Genomic DNA, 20,119 nt, shown 5'->3' on the forward strand with positions numbered 1-20,119 from the left:
AAACAGGAAGGAAAATGCCAGAATGTTCGATTCGGGAGGAAAAACAGAATCAAAAGTGAAATGGATGCACCAAGAAATTATAGTTAAAATCAATGCACAAAAAACCCTCTTAAGTTAAAGTGATACATTAAAAGTTAAATCATTGTACATTAAAAGAAAAAAAAACAGTCCCATTCAGTGCACAAAAACATTCATATTCAGTGCTTATTCTATGGTTTGTTTTAGATCAAGTACTACGCAACGTGCACTATTTACACAGTATCAGTCACCAGACAAAGGAATTGGGCGGGGCAGCGGCAGCGGCTGCGCCTGTCTGCCAGGTGTGTGAGAAAACTGCGATGACAAACAAAATCTGACACAATAAAAGTCTGAGTTTCTCGCACAAACGGGCATGAACGGTCTGGTCCCGGAGCCACCTCACAGCCCGGCGTCAGCAATGGATGAGGGCCTTGAGCACTTCCGGTTCGGCCTATTTCCCCTCCAATCCTCGAAATAAAAGGAATGAATGACAAAAAAAAAAAAAAAGGGACTTTTCAGGCCCCGGCGAAGCGTCGCTTCCTCTTACGAAGAAGCGCTGGACGCGCAAACGGCCTCCGATGAGCGCCCCTCATGCTTCAACATTCAAATCCAGAACTACTGGGCGTCCGTGCAGGTTAGCGAGCTTCAACACGGGTGTGGTCACACCACAGGTTGGGTTGGGTCTTGAAGCGGATTCTTTGACTCATTTTTTTTGTCTCTGCCACATGCGCGTATGAGTCAGCTCATGGAGTTTGCAGCGTAAGGAGGACTCCCAGCATCCCACCCAACGGGGTTATGTCAGCTTCTTTAATCATGTGTCTGTTGAACACTTCTTTCATCCAAATATGACTTTTTACTTTCTACATTAAACACATCGGCGTGTGAGCCTGTGTATGAAATGCACTATCAAGTTAGTATTGCATTTCAATATCCAAATAACTTTCAATTGTCACAATAAAATGTTTTACGCTCACTGGTTAAGCGCTTTTAATTTCTTACAAAAAAAAAAAAAAGTGGAGTACAACATACTTGAACGGGAACTCCGAGCTCACAGCAGTGGAGCCGCCCCTGGAAAGCACCGGGCCCTGTTTATCCTCTTAAAAATACTGCGCCATCAAGTCAAAACTTGGCTCCGAGGCGCTCCCCAGCCAGTGTTGGGGTTCCCTCTGCTGGTGCAGTAGCGGCATGAGCGTCGACAACAGAACGCAGCCTTATTTGGTCTTCACTCAAGCGCAGCTGCCATTTTAGTTGGTGAAGCTTCCTGACGTTACGCAACGCCGCTCTGGGAATTTGCCAAGGATTTGTCCAGAGGGTAGGTGGGATGAAAACAAACACTTGGCAAATAAGGTGGAGTTGCATGTCGCCGATATTTATTGATACAGTTCAACGCATGAGGCCAGTCGACTCGAAAGGTTAGAGGATGGGTTTTGTGTTCAAATTCATGACTGTACGAGACGGGACACCTTTATGACGAGGACAGGTAAACGCAAGGCACATGAAAGAAAAAAAAAAAAGAAAAAGAAAAATAGCAACCCTTTAAAGTCACATTTAGAACTGCAAACAGACAAATTAAACCCCATAATGGAATTGGGAAAAAAAGAGCTTTATTTCTCAGCTGAAATCAACCATTTTTGGGCTCCATTGCAAAACAATCCACTCATGACTGGAACCACAGCAGCTCCAAGTCAGTATTTTCTTTTTTCCTCTCAGTTGAATAAGTACACGGTGTATAATGTCCATCTTTCCTGTGCAGCCGGCAGAAGCCCACGGTGCCGCTCTCACTTGAAGACCTTGCCCTGGTTGACGGCTTTGCCCACGTGCTTGAACTCCCCCTCCCAGGCGAAGTACTCCTTCACCATGGTCTTACACTCCTCGCTGTCCACGTCCAGCTTGCGCCAGTTGTACGACTCGTAGTCGATCTGCCAGTCGCTGGAAAGCTGCGGAGGCAGGAGAACAGCGTCGCTTCAGGTCAGGCTCCGGGCTCGATGCGCTCAACAGGCAACTCATTCAACTGCTGCTCGAAACAGAACGACTTCAACAGCAATATGTGAGACTTATCACCGAAGCTGATCTTTATTACTTCACCCAAAAGCATCACTGATTTTAAACTAGGGATGGACGATTTATCATACTATGATATTTCACCTTTATTGCATATAGGTGTTATTCACATACTATAGTATATAGTAGTAGTATATACTTATTCTATTGAATTACTGTACGTATGTACGAACGATTATACATTTTTATTTGCTTCATATTGTATGTCTAAACCCTTCCCGCATTTATATTCAATTTTTTTGGGGGGGGGGGGGGGGGGGGAACAGTAACTAGAGTTTGGTGGACGATATTCGACCCCCCCAAACAGCTCAAATACTCACAGTGAAAGCCAGATCCTGGCCTCTGAAGACCCAGATCCCAGAGATGGTGCTGTCGTTGTTGCCGCCAAACAGGAGGACACTGGCGAAGGCGTTTTTTCTGAGCTTGTCCAGGCGCTGGAACATACCTGCGAGAAAATGCAAAAAAAAGGAGGGGAGTGAGACAGCTGGAATCTACATACCATCAGCCAGTTTGGCAAGTATTTTCAAATGTAATAAAATGGAACTTAAGAAACATTTCCCGGATCACAAGGAAAGTTCCGATTCACTGTGAATCTACTGGCCGCTTCAAGTGGAAATCCATAACATGCAATTCAATTTACGGAATGAGCCTCCACTTCACTCCAAAATGGTCCCTTTCTTGCATCTAAAGTAAGCTATTTCTGATCAGTTTGGTGGTGGATATTTGACAGCCTCAGAAAATTCACCGCGGCTGCCTTTCACTTCCTGCACATGCCAATCTTTGCATTCATTCCGCCTTAAGCATTGTGTAACTGAACAACAACCTGAGGAACATGTGCCCATAGCATGAAACAGCCTGTTCTCACCAGATACGAGCTGGCTGGGATGAATATGGACGAGTCACTCTTCCCCTGCCAGATATAAGACTAGGTGCCATAAATGGACACCGCCTTGCCCAATGACAGGGGGTATTACACTCTTTCAATGTCAATAAATATTAAAAGAAAAAATGTCAAGTTGTAGTGAATACTTCATAAAGCTTTTTAGTGAGATGTGAAAATGGGAAATGCACTCAAGCTGCCTAGGCAGCCGTTACAGCCGTCTGCAGTCATTCAGTTTGAGTGACATGGTTTATGCCCGATCTTTGTATTCCTGCTGGGAAAGGCGGACCCTGCCACAGCAATGTAAACAGCATATATAGAGTAGAGGTGTTGATGGGACTACCTGAACCAGACCAAAGGATTGGGGACAGAATTTTGGGACAAATCAATGCCTCTGATATAGAGGTAAACCGGCACAACACAAATGCATTGAATGGCTCTTTATTATTTTTTTAAATAAACAAAATAATGTTGAAGGTTAATCTTCAGAGTTTCTGAATGACATCTCCGTCTAGATTGCGTGACAATGCTAAAGGCAGTCAGTGATCTGTACCGCTTCCGCCTGGTACTAATGTGATAAATCAAAACTCCCACAATGCTTTGAGAGGCCACTGCCAGGTCCTTACCGGTGATAAGGTTGCAGCTCATGAAGGTCATGGTCAGCTCCTTGGGGTAGTTGTACTCGCTGTACCAGATGGAGTATCCCTGGCGGTCAAAGTTCTCCCAGAAGTGGGGGACGGCTACGGTCAGAGTGTCCTCGTTGGAGTACTTCCTCTTGAAGTCATCCAACACAAACGAGCTGCAGCAAAAAAAAAACAAAAAAAAACAAAACAGAAGGGAATCACTCATTTTACTGAACCTTTCAGGAAGTTCATTGTCTGGTTAGCTGGGTTCCGTCCAAGTCTGCTCACCAAAAACTCTCAGACATTGGAGTTAAGGGAGGACTGTGTGTTCTACTTATTTCCTTCGGGTCAGTATTCAACCATAAATTGATACCTTTCTCAATGTTTTTCTTTAACAAGCACTGAATTGCAAGCGCTCCATATGCAGAGGTAAAATTATAACTGGTGAAACATATGACAATTCAAATCGAGGGAAATCAATGAAGGATGAATAAACTCAATATTTGCCCCTGCAGTGTCCTATATTTCTCCCAAGCCAGAGACTGTCTCAAAGTAAATCTCAGTGGTGAACTGTAAATCCGTTCCGACTGGTTTACAGACGCCAACACCTGAGAATCTTCGACAGTGCTCCTCCAATAAAGTATTAACAGTTGGCTGCCACCAGGATTTTACAGGTGGCTGGGGTGAGGCATTACACTGGTTTGAGCTCACAGAAATGTGGGAGGTTTTTAAAGTACTGTCATCAAGTATATTTAATTATGTATACGTGTACTACTCCTGTAATTTGTCCTGACCAGTGATACTGTAAGATGTTATTGACTCAGTGGTATGAAAGACAATGTTTCGGCCATGTTGCTTAGGCCTCGCTGATATTAAATAAGTACCAAGTCACCGAGCCTGAAGAATCTGTGCCCATAGCATGAAACAGCCTATTCTCACCAGATACGAGCTGGCTGGGATGAATATGGACAAATCACTCTTCCCCTGCCAGATATAAGACTAGGTGCCACAAACGGACACCGCCTTGCCCAATGACAGGGGGTGGGGGTAGAGCTCAAGGGTAATAGAGAACAGTCAATTATATTCAGATTATTGTGATGACTTTCAATATAATAAAAAGGCGTAAAATTTGAAACCCCATTACAACCGTTCAACCTCTGGAAGGTGCGTGAGATTTGCAAAAACAAAATAGTATTGGTTAATCTTTGAACACTAAGGTTATTCGTAAAGTAAGTACCAAAATCCGCACCTACTGGACAATGCCAATATAGGTGGTGCCATCATTGTAGAAACAAAATATAATAACATAAAAACATAATGACTACACAAGCAGAGACTAAATTCAAAGCAGATGTTCATTCTTGGAAAAACACTTTTTTTTAAACTTTCTTGCCAATTTGTATAACAAAAGCCAGAGGAACACAGGGATAGGAATGCGCTGCGTCGTACCTTTTGGGCAGGTGGGCAAAAGGGTCCTTGGTTTTGGGCTCAGCAGCAAGAGCGGCTTCACACTCGTCCAGCTCCTCAGCGGGAGGGGCGGCGGGTTTCTTCTCTTCCTTCTTCTTCTCCTTGGGTTTGGCTGCCTCCTTCACTCCCTTCTCCTTCTTCTGAGGAGTCTCTTTTTTGGGCTGCATCTCAGCAAACTTCTTGGCTACAGACACAATAAAACATGAGTTTTCTGTTAAAATAAGGCAGAACATTTAGCAAGAGCCCTAGGGAAACATGATGTCGCAAAACCAACAAGCTGTGGGAGAGATTTATATAAAACAAGTTTAAAAACACAACCGTGAACACAATTAGTTAACATGCCAACATGACAATGTGTTTTAGATAATAGAGTCCAAGGCTAAGCCCATAAGCCAAGAGATTGCATGCAAAGTTTTCCGAGAACCAAGAGCTGCTGAATGATTAGCATTCTGTATGGGGGGGGGGGGGGGGTTAAATATTAAAACTTGTAAATGAAAGCAACATGGGAAGCTTCGAATTAGGAGTTAGGGATCCAGTTATTTTTTAAATAAATGTTCTGGCAGCTGACAGGTCCCTCATTGGGTGTGGGCCTCCGTCCAGCAATGTAGCTGCCAGACACTCACCATCAAACTGAGCCATCTTGTCACACAGCTTGACCACCCCGAGGACGGCTTTGAACTGTGGCTGGTTGACGCAGGTGACGAACCAACGGGTCACATTGGCGTATGGCTGACGGAATGAAGGCTCAAGCACCTAGCAGGTTCAACCAAAATTATAAATAAATGGTAAGTTTAAATCCCTTCGCCACATTGACAAACAACCATTTTATTCCCCCACTAAATAGTAAGTGCTAGACTAGCTGTAGATGGTGAAAATGTAAATGACAAATTTCTGTACATGGTACATCTTTTTCAGCAGGTTTCTGACCTGTTTGTAGAGCCAGAGCATGGAGCAGACCACGCTGACATCAGCCAGGCTGACCCTCTCTCCCACCAGGAAGGTGCGAGTGTTCAGATGTTGGTTGAGCACAGCCAGGATCTTCTTCACCTCCTCCTTGGCCTGTTCTGTAGCCTGGAGTCACATGGGCAGAAAGCAATGAGCATGGAGTTTTTATAGGATATAAAATAGTGTCATGCCAAATTCAGCCTTCTTGTGGCGCCACCCCTTACGGCCGTCTTCTCTCGATTACGCACATTTTAGTATTTTTAGAGCTTATTGTGTGCGATCATCGTGTCATGACATTTAACAGCATATACATACGGTCATAAATATATGTATGTGACAAAATAATCTTTTGAACTCGAACTTAGGCGTTCCGTAACTACATGAGATCCTGAGGAATTTGTGCCCATAGCATGAAACAGCCTATTCTCATCAGATACGAGCTGGCTGGGATGAATATGGACAAATCACTCTTCCCCTGCCAGATATAAGACCAGGTGCCATAAATGGACACCGCCTTGCCCAATGACAGGGGGTATTTTACACTTTCAATGTTAATGTTAAAAAATAAATTAAAATGTCAAGTTGTAATGCAGCTCTGCCCTACTAGCCCCTTCATTTAAAACTCGAGCAGAAACCCCGAAGGGCACCACACCTGTTTGTTGAACTGCATGATTCCCAGGGTGGGAAAGACCCAGGCGCTGGCGGGGGGGATGATCTCTGCATCAGCGAAGCTCACCCACTGCAGCACTTGGGCTGCATCCTGTGGAGAGGCGCCACGCAGGGCATCATTGCTCACTGTGGAGGGGAAAAAACGGTGGTAGGATGGACAAAGAGCTTAGTTCAAGAGAAAAATCACTCAAGAACTTTTCTGGCAATAAACACAGTTTTGAATCATCAATCAAAATCTGGGTTCAGATAGTGAAATTCCACTGTGAGATTTTGTCAATCAAGTGTATTCACCAATTGGCAAAGAAGTGAAATAAGCTGGATCAGTGCATGGGTGGAGCAAAAATATGGCACAAGTTTTAATTTGAGCCTGGAATATGTACCTCCGGCAAAAGAACTAAACAATACACAATCCAGCTACCATACAATGATATGATTTTCATGAAGTCAACATGGACAAAAAGTATAGTTTTTTTTTAATATTGCTTCATTTAAAGGTGCAAGGTGTTGAATTTAGTGGCATCTAGCGGTGAGATTGCAGATTGCAACCAACTGAATACCCCTCCCCATGGCAGTGCAACATGGCAAGCCTCTGTGGAAGAGACTAGAAACTCACAGAAGTCACTCTCTAGAGCCAGTGTTTGGTTTGTCCGCTCTGGGCTACTGTATTCAACATGGCGGTCTCCACGGAAGCGTACCTGCTCCCTATGTAGATAAAACAGCTCACTCTAAGATAACAAAAACAAGGATTCCTATTTTCATGGGATTATACACTAATAAAAAACATGAATATTATATTCCTTTTATGCCAAAACTGGTCGGTAAATTCTACACACTGCACCTTTAACATCATTTATCAAAAGTTGTGGTATCAATTCTAGTCCATATCGCCCAGCACTATTAAAAAATAACAGTCTAGAACAAAGAACAATTTGCCAATTAATCATCTACACTTACAGTAGTGAGCAATGGCGTTACTCTCAAACAGACAGAAGCCGTCATCTCCCTGGTAGGCGGGTACCTGTAAAATGAACAAACAGAGCAAATGTCATCAACAATCAGGCAACATTGCGATTTTTGACAACTGGAGTAGCCCTCCCGGCCCCCTCCATCAGATGGGATGTCAGTCACACTGACCTTGCCCAGAGGAAAGTTGTTGAGGAAGGCAGGAGTACGGTTCGTCTGTCCGAAGGTGAAGGCAGGGGCGGCGCTGGACACCTTGAGGCGAGCACCGCTGTACTGGGCCGCAATCTGAGCCTTGAAGGCCCTCCAGTTCTCTGGGTACGTGTACAGAGTCTGTGGGAGACAAAACTTGTTATCGTAAAACTGTAAAACATCTCATCTCACGGAATTTGCCATCTCTTTAAACATCAAACAGCTGGTCACTAAAGCCGTTGTGACTTGTACCAACAAAATGTTAAGTTGTCGTAAATGGTAAAACAGGGGGATGCTGTAACGCTCATCTTTCTGCAATAGTGCATTTTTTTTTTTATGCCCTTTTTGTTATCCAGCCTGGTAGAACACAATAGATGCACACATTTAAATGTTAAATGTGTATGCAGACTTGCACAACTGACTATTGTTGACAGTGCGGATTGTTGATAAGACAAGTTTATTGTTAATCATTCGCGTTATTGACAACTATACCGATGTTTATTCTTATGACTGATAATGCTGCATATTGATTTGTGAGCTGCTTTGACACCGACATTTCGCTTCGGGGATGAGATAAGTAACTATATCTAGTATCCGCCCTCAATCTAAAAACGCCGAGCTCAGTGTTGGCCATTCATGTGTTTATTAGCCTGCTTGATGAGCCAGCTGGCTGTTAGCACCAGAACAATATGCCGTCCGCTCATTTGCACACCTGAGACAATAACCACAAAACATTACAAGTTAGATGGAAACAATGAGCGTAAAGAAAAGGCCCAACACCCAACAGTGTAAAGACTGCTTCGACATGGTAACTTAGTTTAAACGTGGCACAAGCCCCTGCTGCCAGCGCGTCACTCCAGTCCGCAAGCTACGCCGGGGATGGACCGGCTAATACGGACGCAGGGTTGAAATATCCCGCAAATATCCCCGTCAGTGACTCTGTGACACAGGCGCGAAAGTGTCCGTCGGCAAATCTGTGGAATTCGACGACCGATTGGTCTGATTGCCAGCGGATTGGCGTGCAAACGGCGGCGTAAAGGGAGGTCCGGCGCTCACTCCATCTTACTCACCCCTGCCGCCATCTTCAGGACGAGAGAAAGGAAGAGCGACGGCGCAGCCTGATGACGTATTTACGCGCTGATGACGTATTTAAAGCCTCGGAGCAGGAGGTCCGCGTGCGCTCTTCAAAGGTTTTAATTCCCTGAATATATCTTTTTGAACCTTAAAGTTATTTTAAATGTTGCCCGATTTAAAATATACACATTAATTTAGCTTTTTTTTTTTTCAATTTATTTTTAATCCCACTTAAAACATGGAAATTAAAATAGATCAAAATATCTAGCTGTTCATTCATGACCAGCTCAAGTGTCACAATGACTGAGTAGGTCATCATCATCATCATCATCAGCATAATAATCAGTTCTATGTGTGATGTTTTATGACCTTTTAAATTTGTTTCCGAGATAGTGGAGTGCTCTGGGAATATCTCATTCTAAAAGGCGTGCCATGGCGGGGAAAAAAGGGTTGGGGAAACACTGCCCTCATTTCTAAACTTTAAATTAAGGAAACAAAAGCATGTTTTACTATTTGTATTTTTCTAAAGTCGATCCTATCACCACCTTTTTTTTTTCCGGTGCGTGCGCCTGAGGGAGTGTTCTGAACGCATTGTGACATCGGTATTTATGACATCGGACAGTTTTAAACGTCCACATTTATTTTTACTTTTTTTTTGTTTTGCACACGTTACAAAAAAACTGTATGAACATAAAGTATTATGACATCAGTAGCTAGAGGGCTCCAGTATTTGAAACCCTGACAATCAAATAAACATAGAAAAATATTTATTTTCACATAGACATGAACAGTTCTTCCCACACCAACTGCCCCACAGGAAATGTTCTCTCCTCAAAGAAGAATTAGCTGACAAGACCTAGAGAGACAGACAAAGAAGCATGTTTAGGCTGCAGGCTGGTTGAAGAAAATACAACTGCAACAGAAATCAATTAAACTAGAAATACATGAGCAATTATACTATAATAAACTGCATATTCTCTTTTATAACATAACATGGAAAGGAATTAAATAAAAACATTCAACCCATGTTTGTGGTAAGTTGCACTGAAAATGGAAATAATAAAAATTTATATATATATATAAACAAAAATGCGACCCATGTTTTATACTTACCAAGATAATCATCCATCAGAGATCCAATAGCAAACTATATTTAAAAAAAAAAAAGGGAAAAAAGTTAAATTGTGCTTTTTTTGCTCAGGTTATATACACAACAGATGAATACAATGACATTATCCGTACTGCAGTAATGAAATTTTTTGAGCTAGAGGTATGGCTGGCTGGTAAAAACTGACAAGTACACTTACAATGTCATTCTTATCCACTCTCGTCCCGACAATTTTAAGACGGATCTCATCTTCTTGCTGGATTACAATGTCCTAAGTGGGAAAAACAGATGTTATTAAACGTGAGAATCGGCAGCAATCAACAACGTTTTATAGCAAAAATAGATTTTACTATTTGGGGTGGAACAGTGGTTTCAATACTATACTATACAAAACATCTCATGACCTTGAAATATGTATGTTGTAAAATAAAATCTGACACAAAATAATAAATGTTTGGTAAAATAGGAGGCAAAAAATTTCTTACCTCATCGACCGTCTTGTAACAAGGAGGATTTGAGTTGGGGTCAAACTCCATCTCTGAGGGAATGGACTACAAAACAGGAAATGTATAGTTAGTCTTGAGAGAAAAAAAAAACAATATTATGGACGTGAGAATTACAGATGCATTAATGTTTTGATGACTCACATGACGAGAGATGAAACAAGACATTGGCCCGATTTCCGTGAACAGTCCAACCTGCAGCCGAAAAATGGGGGAAGGCATTGAGATAAAACTACCATACAGACAAACCCAATTTAAACACCAACCAACCCAACACGAATGGTTTTCAGTTTGTATCCATGTTTGATCTGAACAGCAGCCACGTAGAGTCTTCTGATGGGCTTTATGAACTTGCTTTATAAAACATAATACAGTAAGGTGTACCCCAAACGCCCAACTCCTTGAAACTGATCGACAGGAATGACAATCATTCCGAACATGAGACAATCCAAACACAGGAAAGTTCAGACATTTGGTGTAGGTGCTTGGCGTGGAAGTCAATGAGGTGAAGGTATTATCTGTGGGCTTATGACTGAATACCTTGTTGCATTTGAGATAAGATAGTCCTTTATTGATTGACACTTTATCCAAGTCAGAATCCCAAGAATGCAATAAAACCACAGCATCTGGACTAAGGTTGAGCCTCTCACCGTGACTTCTAAAGCCTCCAGTTAGCCTCGCTAATCACAGCCACCCTAAAGTCCATATAGGTCCATAAGGGTACAAATATATTGAAACAAAAATTTTTATATGTTAAAGATACAGGTAAACTAATTTAACTGTTTGAAGCTGTTTATACCATTTCAGGAGCGGATGGCAAGGATGCCAACACAACTAACACTGGTAGAATTGTAAATTGAGTAAAATAAAATACATCTATAATAAAAGCACAATGTGTTTATTTGCTCTATTATGACCATCGCTCCCTCCCCAATGTCTGAGGACACACAGAGGACCCAAAACATACTTGCGTTTTTGATCAACAATATCAAATTATTTTTGAGGGCTTGAATGCTTGATCGGAATGACAGATGGATGGATCCAGGGCCATTTTTTTTATTATTCAAATGTATGTTTAAAATAATAATAATTTGATCGGGGCTATCAAAGAGATTTTTTTTTACGAACTAAACTAATTTGTGTCCTTCATTACTTTTCACATGACACATGTTAAGATTCTTAAAAAAACAAAATAAAAAAATAAACTGTTTCTATGAACCAGACGTTGTGTAGTGAAAGCGTTTACGAGCGGCCTCTCTTATCTGATTGCCTAAGCGACCACAATGTGACAATGACGAGCGCCGCTGCTATTTGGCTCTCAACCAAAAGTTAGAAGGCGAGTCGCACTGGAGAGAAAAGCGGCGGTGCATCACACAGAGGATTTATAGCGCTAACGCTCCAAACAGTAATGTTTAGTGAAGGCGCGCGTGTTGGTTTCGATGCAGAAACAACAAATAACACTACTCAAATGCTGAAATTGCCATTTGCCATTGCGTATTTTTTTTAATAAATAAATATTGGCCGTTTCTCAATACAAAGTACGCGAAGTCCGGACTTGGTAGTTCAGACTTGGCAAGTTCGACTCGGGAGTACAGACTCCTGGGGACCAATACCATTACCACCGCTTGGTGCCAAATGCATTCTGGGATATTTGGCTGTCCCAAGTCCGCTCAAGTCACCACCGATGCATCCTCGATAAAATGGGCGGAGCAAGTCCACATCCGGGCATTTGGACTGGACTTGGCTTGACGCATACTTTGAATTGGAACAGTACTTGGGCCGCGACTGATGACGTTCACAAGTCCACATAACACAAGTACAGACAAGAACGCAGATTGAGAAAGGGCCAATGATTATGAATGCTTTGGCTAATGTGAGCGAATCAATTCACACGTGATGAACAATAAGGTTCAAAACAAGATTGTTCAGTCCGTTACACAGTGAACATACATTAGAGAAATACTCCCGGTAACGGTGTGCGAAGTCTGCCTCGGTGGAGACGCACAAGCACGCGACGCACCGGCACGTTTCCCTCTCCGCCGGCATTTCATTGTGTACAAGGGAGAGTGCTTCGACCAGAACGTCCGGCAATTCCCGAGATATGGCGATGAAAGTCGAAAATAAACCCGACCATCACCGACGGAATGTCCTCTCGCACAGAGGTTCACAACCACCAGCTCGCGGACCATGCCACGCCATGGGGCATTTGCCACAGGGCTGTGATAACGCGGGCAGGAATTTTCTCAAGAGCGATCTACAATTTGCGTTTTTGACTTTTAATTTGCTTTGTTCTGAGGAAAGGGCACTCTGATCGGAGCTGCGTAACCCCCCCGCCCAGTACTAAATTTAAGCATTAAAAAAGTGAATATAATCGAATATCAAAAATAATAAAGCATGCAAATTCAAATAGGATTATAGAGTAATATCTGCAGCCCTAATGGGCACCTGAATTGTTTTAAGACAGGGTCTTAAAACCCCCGCCAGGTGGGTCAACTTACACTCGGGGAAAACCTGCAATGTTGAGTTGCCTGAGTTGTCTTTCAGACATAGAGCCCTTTAAAAGGCACTGCAACTGAACTCCCCTCCCCTCTGACTGCACCGCCCCCCTCACCTTGTTGACCTGTGTAACCACAGCGTCCACCACCTCCCCCTTGAACGGCCGGAACACGATGGCCTTGTACTTGACGGGGTACAGGACGAAGCCGCGGCCCGGCTGGATCACACCTGCCCCGATGTTGTCGATGGTGGTGACCGCAATGACAAAGCCATACCTAGAAAACAGAATCGAAGAGGTTTTGACACCAATCCCAACTTTGGCGGTTATTGTCCGGAACTTTTTTGTCTACTGTGTTCTGTCTAGGACATAGTGTGTAATCACCGGGTGCGTTGCATTACATTTCACTGCATATATGTATGAAAGTATGTATATGTATGTGACGAATAAACCTCTTGAATCTTGTCACAACTTTACTGTCTTGTATAACCACGTCCCTTTGTTTATGTCATCTCCAACCTTCAATATCAGGATTTGTGTTTGTCACAGCAAGGACAGTGCAGTGAAATGTTAAAGGGCAAACCACGTAGACTGTTAAACTGAGTAGGAGGTGAAAGAAAATAAAAATAAATAAATACAAAAGCATATATATGCTGAACATAGGCATACAATACAAGTGTCGCATAGTGCACATGAATACATACGTATACAGACGTGGATACATTTGTTAGTACCCTTCCACGAAAAAAGAACCCACAATTTTCTGTGAAATAACTTTAAACTCACAAAAGGGCAATTGGCATCCATCATTGTTTATTCCATATTTAATATAAATCAGACTTTGATTTTGATTTTTGATTCAACAGAATATTTGACATAAAACAAATGAAAATCGCATGGACAAAGATGATGGGACCCATAACCTAATATTTTGTTGCACAATCTTTAGAGGCAATCACTGCAATCAAGCGATTTCTGTAGCTCTCAATGAGACTTGTGCACCTGTCAACGGGAAGTTTGGCCCACTCCTGCTGAGCAAACTGCTCCAGCTGTCTCAGGTTTGAAGGGTGCCTTCTCCAGACTGCATGTTTCAGCTCTTTCCATAGCTGTTCGATAGGAATCAGATGAGGTCTCATAGAAGTCCCCTTCCGAATAGTCCAATGTTTTGTTCTTATCCATTCTTGGGTGCTCTTAGCTGTGTGTTTTGGGTCATTATCCTGTTGGAGGACCCATGACCTGCGACTGAGACAGAGTTTTCTGACACTGGGCAGTACCTTTTGCTCCAGAATGGCTTGATAGTCTTGACATTTCATTGTGCCCTGCACAGATTCAAGGCACCCCAAGCCAGACGCAGCAAAGCAGCCCCAAAACATAACCGCGCCTCCTCCATGTTTCACAGTAGGTATGGTGTTCTTTTCTTTGAAAGCTTCATTTTTTTCCACCTGTGAACATAAAGCTCGTGTGACTTGCCAAAAAGCTCCAGTTTTGACTCATCTGTCCAAAAGACATTCTCCCAGAAGCATTGTGGCTTGTCAATATACATTTTAACAAATTCCAGTCTGCCTTTTTGATGTTTTTCTTTCAAAAGTGGAGTCCTCCTGGGTCTTCTACCATGGAGCCCAATGTCACTCAAAAAGCGAAGGATGGAGCAATCAGACAATGATGTACCTTGACCTTGGGGTTCAGCTTGTACCTCTTCGGAAGTTGTCCTTGGCTCTTTTTCTACCATTCCCACTATCATTCGGTTCAATCTGGGGTCGATTTTCCTCTTGCGGCCGTGTCCAGGGAGGTTGGCTACAGTCCCATGGACTTTAAACTTCTGAATAATATTTGCAACTCTAGTCACAGTAACATCAACCTGCTTGGAGATGGGCTTATAGCATTTACCTTTAACATGCTTGTCCATAATTTTCTTTCTGATCTCCTCAGACAACTCTCTCCGCTTTCGATTTCTCTGGTCCATGATCAGTGTGGTGCACACGATGGTACCAAACAGCAGAGGGACTACTTTTCTCCATTTAAGTCGGCTGAATGACTGATTATAAGATTGAAGACATGTTTGATACCAATTAAAGAAAACAGTTTGAAATGTCACTATAATCCAGTCATTTCAAACTTTTTCTAAGGGCTACCAACCAATCTGTCCAGGCCATTTTAGAATATAATTGATCTCTTTAGCAATAATTCATCTCTTTTCACAGTTTCTTTGCTTTACTCTGACATACCAAAGACATGCAGGTATACGTGAGAAAATTGCTTTTAATTGCATCACTTTTCAGGAGAAATCAAGCACTGTTTCAATGAGCTGTAAGAGCACCAACAAATTTGTCCACGTCCGCATTTTTTATTTAACGCGCTACGAAAACGTGTAATAATACAGAGTAATTGAAATATACAGATTGACTGATGCATTGCACATGAATACAATCCAGCAAATCGTAAAAAAAAAAAAAACATTGCAAACTCACTTGCCGGTGCAGGTTCCCTCCACCTCGGTGAACAGCTTCTGTTTGACGGTGTTGAGGAGGTTCGGGCCAAAATATCGAGGGTGCAGCAGGATTTCATGCTCCAGAGAAATCTACCAACACAGAGACAGGAGGTAAACGGCGACAAACAATGCACGGCAGAGCACGTTCCCATGTACAACACAATACCAATACGCACATCTACGCGTCCACTTACATGGTAAAACATGTTTTTGTTTTTTTTTTAGTTTATATCTTATTCTACTCTATTTTGATCGCGGTATCTCCTCTGATGGCTGGAGCGGCCCAGCCGGCGCAACAGCTGCGTGGACCGTCGGCGCGTCGATCCGAACGGGAGCTACCTCCGGGTTACGCGAGCCGCGGAAGGCGCCGACGCCGTGAGGCCGCCCCCCGACGGCGGGGAGGCGGCGTGCAACGCGGGCGGCGCGGCCCACGAACGGCTGCGCGGAGATGTCCGTGTTTCCTCTGTCTGTGAAGGACAGAGACGTCGTTTATTCGGGATAAATAATGAATATACTGTTAATAACCCACACTAAAATATGTTTATCTTATAAGATACTATCATACTCGACGTGATCTTACTGTGGTAATACAACTAGAAAACGAATACGATAATGAATTATGTGACGATATGATGTGTAATATAATTGGAAATAGGAAGAACAAAATGGCAACACACGGATAAACCTCAACAAAAGGTTCGCTCGGTTGGCGGCAGCACCCGGATGTACATGCCTGCTTCAGCGCACACCACCGGCCGGGGGCGCTGCCGGGCACACCGCGCTCCTCTGCGAATGGCGTGGAACGTCCTCCTCAAGTCGCTCCGCGCGTCTGCCTCCCCGCTGCCTGTGAGTCCCGCTCCTCGCCTCCCCCGGGGGGCACGTTCACCTTATTCCCCCTCCCCTCCGGAGCAATGGATGTCCGCTTTAGCTGTGTGTTGACCTGCTTCCCCACCAGGCGGCTCTCCGCTCCCGGCAGCGGCCCGGGGCTCCGGGCACCAGGCCGCTCTGCAGCGCCGCGCCCCCGGACAGGGTCAGCCGCTACCCGGTGCCCTGCAAGAAGGAGCTGCCGTACGACGTGGCGGAGCTGATGGAGGAGGTGGAGACCAAGGTACTCGCGTCGGCGATATTTTCATCGGCGATATTTGAACTTATTTGATTAGTTATTGTTCTGTACAGACTGTTTTAAATATTTGTCCCAAGTCGTATCACATGTCTGTTTTGACTGAGTGTTATTATGACTGGAGCACCACGGGGCTGCGCTGCAGCACTTGACTGCTTTGAGCTTCAGTGTTGAGTAAAAGAAAAAAGCTTTGACGTGACACATTGCATTGCATAGTGTCCCATTGTGTGCTGCACAAAATGTTCTATTGCTTCAGTAAATCAGTGGCTGTGTCCCAAGGCGCGTCTGAGCGTGTCCAATGGCTTCTTCCACACGTACTGTAGTTACTGCACATGCCATTGCAAGCCTCGGTTTAGGATTTTAGTGAATTTTAACGGCTGATGAAGACCCAGCCAGGGAATGCAACATGTGAACCCCCCCCCCCCGGCCCCCGGGGATTAATTATACGTGTTATTATCTTTTCTGATCTTTTCTTGTGAGCAAGGTTAAATGCACTGGAAATGTAATTATTTAGAAACTAATGTCGGTTATGTATTTTGCACATTTAGAATATAGCTACCATACCGGCTAACATTGCTTTACTCTACTTTCATTGTCTTTTAAAAATGATCATTTTATTATTTGTGTTGTTTTTTGCATTATTTATTATTGTAATTTTATTATCTTTTCGAGCCAAAGGCAACTTATGCACGTGATTCATAATGTGAATATTCTCATAATCAAACCATCATATTGGTGTGTAATTGTGACTGTGTTGTGCAGGGGGGCTTCCTTCCCAACGTCTTCAAAGCGCTCTCCCACAGACCGGCCGAGTTCCGGGCGTTCTTCACTTACTACAACGAGCTGATGAACAAGGAGACAGGTGACGCATGTAGGATCCTTCAGGGAATTCCAAGACTTTGTGAAATGATTGGAATGTTGTTGTTTTTTTCCAGTTTTTTTTTTTTTTTTTTTTTTTCACTTCTTAGTTCTACTTATTTTCAATAGTTTTCCCTGTTATTTTTCAGGTTATGTATTTTGTTGTTTATCATTATGTTTAGTGTTGTGGCATTTCTGTCTCCCACCCCATTTTCAGGGCCCTCCGGCACAGAGACAATGTTGTAGACACACCAGCTTATTGTAGAGAGTGGGCTAGTTGGAATTAGCGGATAGAACGTGTCATGACAGGGCTCCTATCCAGTGTGTGTGGGGATGGGGGTTTTACCTGCTGCTCATTAGACCAACCAATGAGCAACAGGTATGCAGCCACTCTGACCCAATCACCTAGATCCAGGTCACCTGTCCACACCACAAGTGTATATTATCACATTTTATTGTGTACAGTCAAGCGGTTTTTTTTGTACATTTCCCCATTTTCCACGTGTTGACATTCTCTTTTTTTATTTATTTATTTATTTATTTTTTTTTGTTTTCCCCATTGCTTTATTATTTTTGCCTATCTGTCTATCTAAGTTAATAGTTGTAGATCAGTCTCTCTGTTTATTTAATTTTATTTTTATTTTCTATCCCTCAGGAAGGCTGTCCAAGGCAGACCGAGAACTGATCGTGGTCGCCACCAGCATCCACAACCAGTGTCTGTACTGTGTCGTATCCCACAGTGCTTTGCATCGTATCTACTCCAAGAAGCCCACTGTTGCTGACCAGGTACTTCATTTCCGTGATTTTCGTCTCAGTTGATTCATATCTCTTAACATTGCTCTTTCAAGGTCAGAGTGGGAGAAGAAAGATTTCTATGCCGAGTTGGAGACCACATGGGAATAAAAAAACCCCCAAACAAAACAAGTAATGCAGGACATGGCTTATGAAATGCATTAAATTTTACTGAAAAAAAGGGACAATAAATTCAAGTGGATTGTTTTCCAACTGTTGCAGTTGTCCGAAAAAAAATATTGTGGGATTTTCTGACCGACCCAAAAAATAATTCATGACATGATTGTTCCTTAAGATCTCTTAAAATTCATGCATCTGGAAGCTCCATCCCTACAAAATGTCTAGAGGAAGAATGTGCATACTTGTTTAGATTTATGACCTTTCTATAGGTGCTTGAGTGCACATAAAAGCTATTGATTTGATTCGATATTTTTATCGTTAATCATTTAACATTTGAAATGTTCTGACTTTTTCTTTAATTAAAAATTTTTTGTTTACGATTTCTTCTGTAAATCGAAAAAATATAAATTTCAAATGGGAGCGTGCCGAAATCCTTGGTTCTAAATATTTTCACCCATTCTACACATATATACATTTCCTGTATTCCATGTGGTTCTAACCCCTTCACTGTCCATCTAGGTCGTGGTGAACTACCAGAACGCCGAGCTGTCTCCGCGGGAGCTCGCAATGCTCGACTTTGCGCTGGCCGTGTGTCGCAGCGATAGCATCACCGAGCAGCACTTCCTGTCCCTGGAGGAAGTGGGCTTCGACCGCGAGGACGCGTGGGACATCGGCGCCATCGCCGCGTTCTTCGCCATGTCCAACCGGATGGCGCACCTCACGGACATGAGGCCCAACGCCGAGTTCTACAACATGGGCCGCGTGCCGAGAGACAAGGGGAAGTGAAGGAGGAAATGACCCGGGGCCATGGGGGCCACAGGGGCCACAGGGCCCTGTCAATCAATGAGCATAAGCAGAGACACACAGCATGTCTTTGAACTGATTTTTGACCCTTTTTTGGTTTATTTTGTAGGTTATAATGATGTGGTATACAAAGATTTTAAGGTATACCTCAAGATTTTTATTTCTGGTGGAATAATTAATTTAGTTTCCAAACACTAAACTTACAGCAGTTCTACACTCATCAGATTTATACAAAAGTAATTTGTGAAAAGGATAAAAAATAAATAAAAATCTCCTGGAAGCTATTTTTAATTTTCTTTTTAATGTCACCTTTTTGCATATTGAATACCTGTTGCTTTATCCTTTCACAATGTGTTATTCACTATTTTAAAGTCCGATTTTTTCCATATACTAGGTAATACATATTTTAGGTAATGACTGACAAATCTTTCCTCCCTGCATTAAATAAAATAAATAAAAAATAAATAAAAATCATGCGCTAATCCTTTACACCCTTTACCTGCCGTCCAGTGACTGGTTCCCTTTTTAACCGGAAGGTGGCACTCCGTTGTTTTTTTTTTTTTTTGTTTTTTTTTAAGCATCGCGTTAAATGCAAAGTCAAGGGAAATGGATAATTTAATCATTTTGCTTTTAATGTGTTTTCATGCACACAAGAGACATGAAAAAATGGGAAAATACTAAATAATTTACCGATTTGTATCCCTGTGGTAATACTAAAAAAATAAATGTCCTTTTAGACTTCATTATGAAGAAGTATCCAAAAGATTTTCCTTAATTCCACCACGAGATCCCAGCACCTTCCATGCTCCCTGTTATCTCCAGTGTTGCGAGTCCAATGCAATTCCATGCAGCTTTTAAAGCGTATTCCTTATCACAATGCAACGCTTACAGCACTTTCCCAAAGTGCTGTAACAATGCTGGTTTAACCCGGCATTGGTTTAAC

At 42.8% G+C, this 20,119-nt stretch overlaps 3 protein-coding genes across 3 annotated transcripts; 1 reads left to right on the top strand and 2 right to left on the bottom strand.

Moving 5' to 3' along the window:
- Positions 1-1,366: 1,366 nt before the first annotated feature.
- On the bottom strand, positions 1,367-8,941 carry eef1g (eukaryotic translation elongation factor 1 gamma). Its single transcript, XM_080007898.1, has 10 exons — positions 8,886-8,941; positions 7,798-7,956; positions 7,618-7,681; positions 6,647-6,789; positions 5,977-6,120; positions 5,673-5,802; positions 5,032-5,233; positions 3,586-3,758; positions 2,400-2,524; positions 1,367-1,955 (listed from the first exon to the last, which is right to left on the bottom strand). Exons 1-10 carry the CDS (start codon positions 8,895-8,897, stop codon positions 1,797-1,799), a joined length of 1,311 nt encoding a protein of 436 aa, XP_079864024.1. The 5' UTR covers positions 8,898-8,941; the 3' UTR covers positions 1,367-1,796.
- Positions 8,942-9,511: 570 nt separating this feature from the next.
- Positions 9,512-16,145, bottom strand: polr2g (RNA polymerase II subunit G). Its single transcript, XM_080008702.1, has 8 exons — positions 15,677-16,145; positions 15,463-15,572; positions 13,112-13,271; positions 10,645-10,695; positions 10,483-10,548; positions 10,197-10,268; positions 10,003-10,036; positions 9,512-9,745 (listed from the first exon to the last, which is right to left on the bottom strand). Exons 1-8 carry the CDS (start codon positions 15,686-15,688, stop codon positions 9,732-9,734), a joined length of 519 nt encoding a protein of 172 aa, XP_079864828.1. The 5' UTR covers positions 15,689-16,145; the 3' UTR covers positions 9,512-9,731.
- Positions 16,146-16,171: 26 nt separating this feature from the next.
- On the top strand, positions 16,172-19,674 carry LOC307236325 (uncharacterized protein). Its single transcript, XM_080008701.1, has 5 exons — positions 16,172-16,328; positions 16,438-16,590; positions 17,365-17,464; positions 18,116-18,246; positions 18,892-19,674. The coding sequence occupies exons 1-5, from the start codon at positions 16,206-16,208 to the stop codon at positions 19,156-19,158; spliced, it is 774 nt and encodes a 257-aa protein (XP_079864827.1). The 5' UTR covers positions 16,172-16,205; the 3' UTR covers positions 19,159-19,674.
- Positions 19,675-20,119: the final 445 nt, after the last annotated feature.

Source organism: Zeus faber (assembly GCF_960531495.2).
Source record: "Zeus faber genome assembly, chromosome: 10".
Classification (NCBI taxonomy): Eukaryota; Metazoa; Chordata; class Actinopteri; order Zeiformes; family Zeidae; genus Zeus; species Zeus faber.

Coding starts and splice junctions, on each gene's coding strand:
- LOC307236325 (XM_080008701.1), top strand. CDS start 16,206: ATGTACATGCCTGCTTCAGCGCACACCACCGGCCGGGGGCGCTGCCGG. Junction 16,591..17,364: donor TGGAGGAGGTGGAGACCAAG/GTACTCGCGTCG, acceptor TGTGTTGTGCAG/GGGGGCTTCCTTCCCAACGT. Junction 18,247..18,891: donor AGCCCACTGTTGCTGACCAG/GTACTTCATTTC, acceptor CTGTCCATCTAG/GTCGTGGTGAACTACCAGAA.
- polr2g (XM_080008702.1), bottom strand. Junction 13,272..15,462: donor GAGGGAACCTGCACCGGCAA/GTGAGTTTGCAA, acceptor TCTGTTTTCTAG/GTATGGCTTTGTCATTGCGG. Junction 10,037..10,196: donor GAGTGGATAAGAATGACATT/GTAAGTGTACTT, acceptor TTTTAAATATAG/TTTGCTATTGGATCTCTGAT.
- eef1g (XM_080007898.1), bottom strand. Junction 5,803..5,976: donor TGCTCTGGCTCTACAAACAG/GTCAGAAACCTG, acceptor TGAACCTGCTAG/GTGCTTGAGCCTTCATTCCG. Junction 3,759..5,031: donor TTTGCCCACCTGCCCAAAAG/GTACGACGCAGC, acceptor TTTTTGCTGCAG/CTCGTTTGTGTTGGATGACT.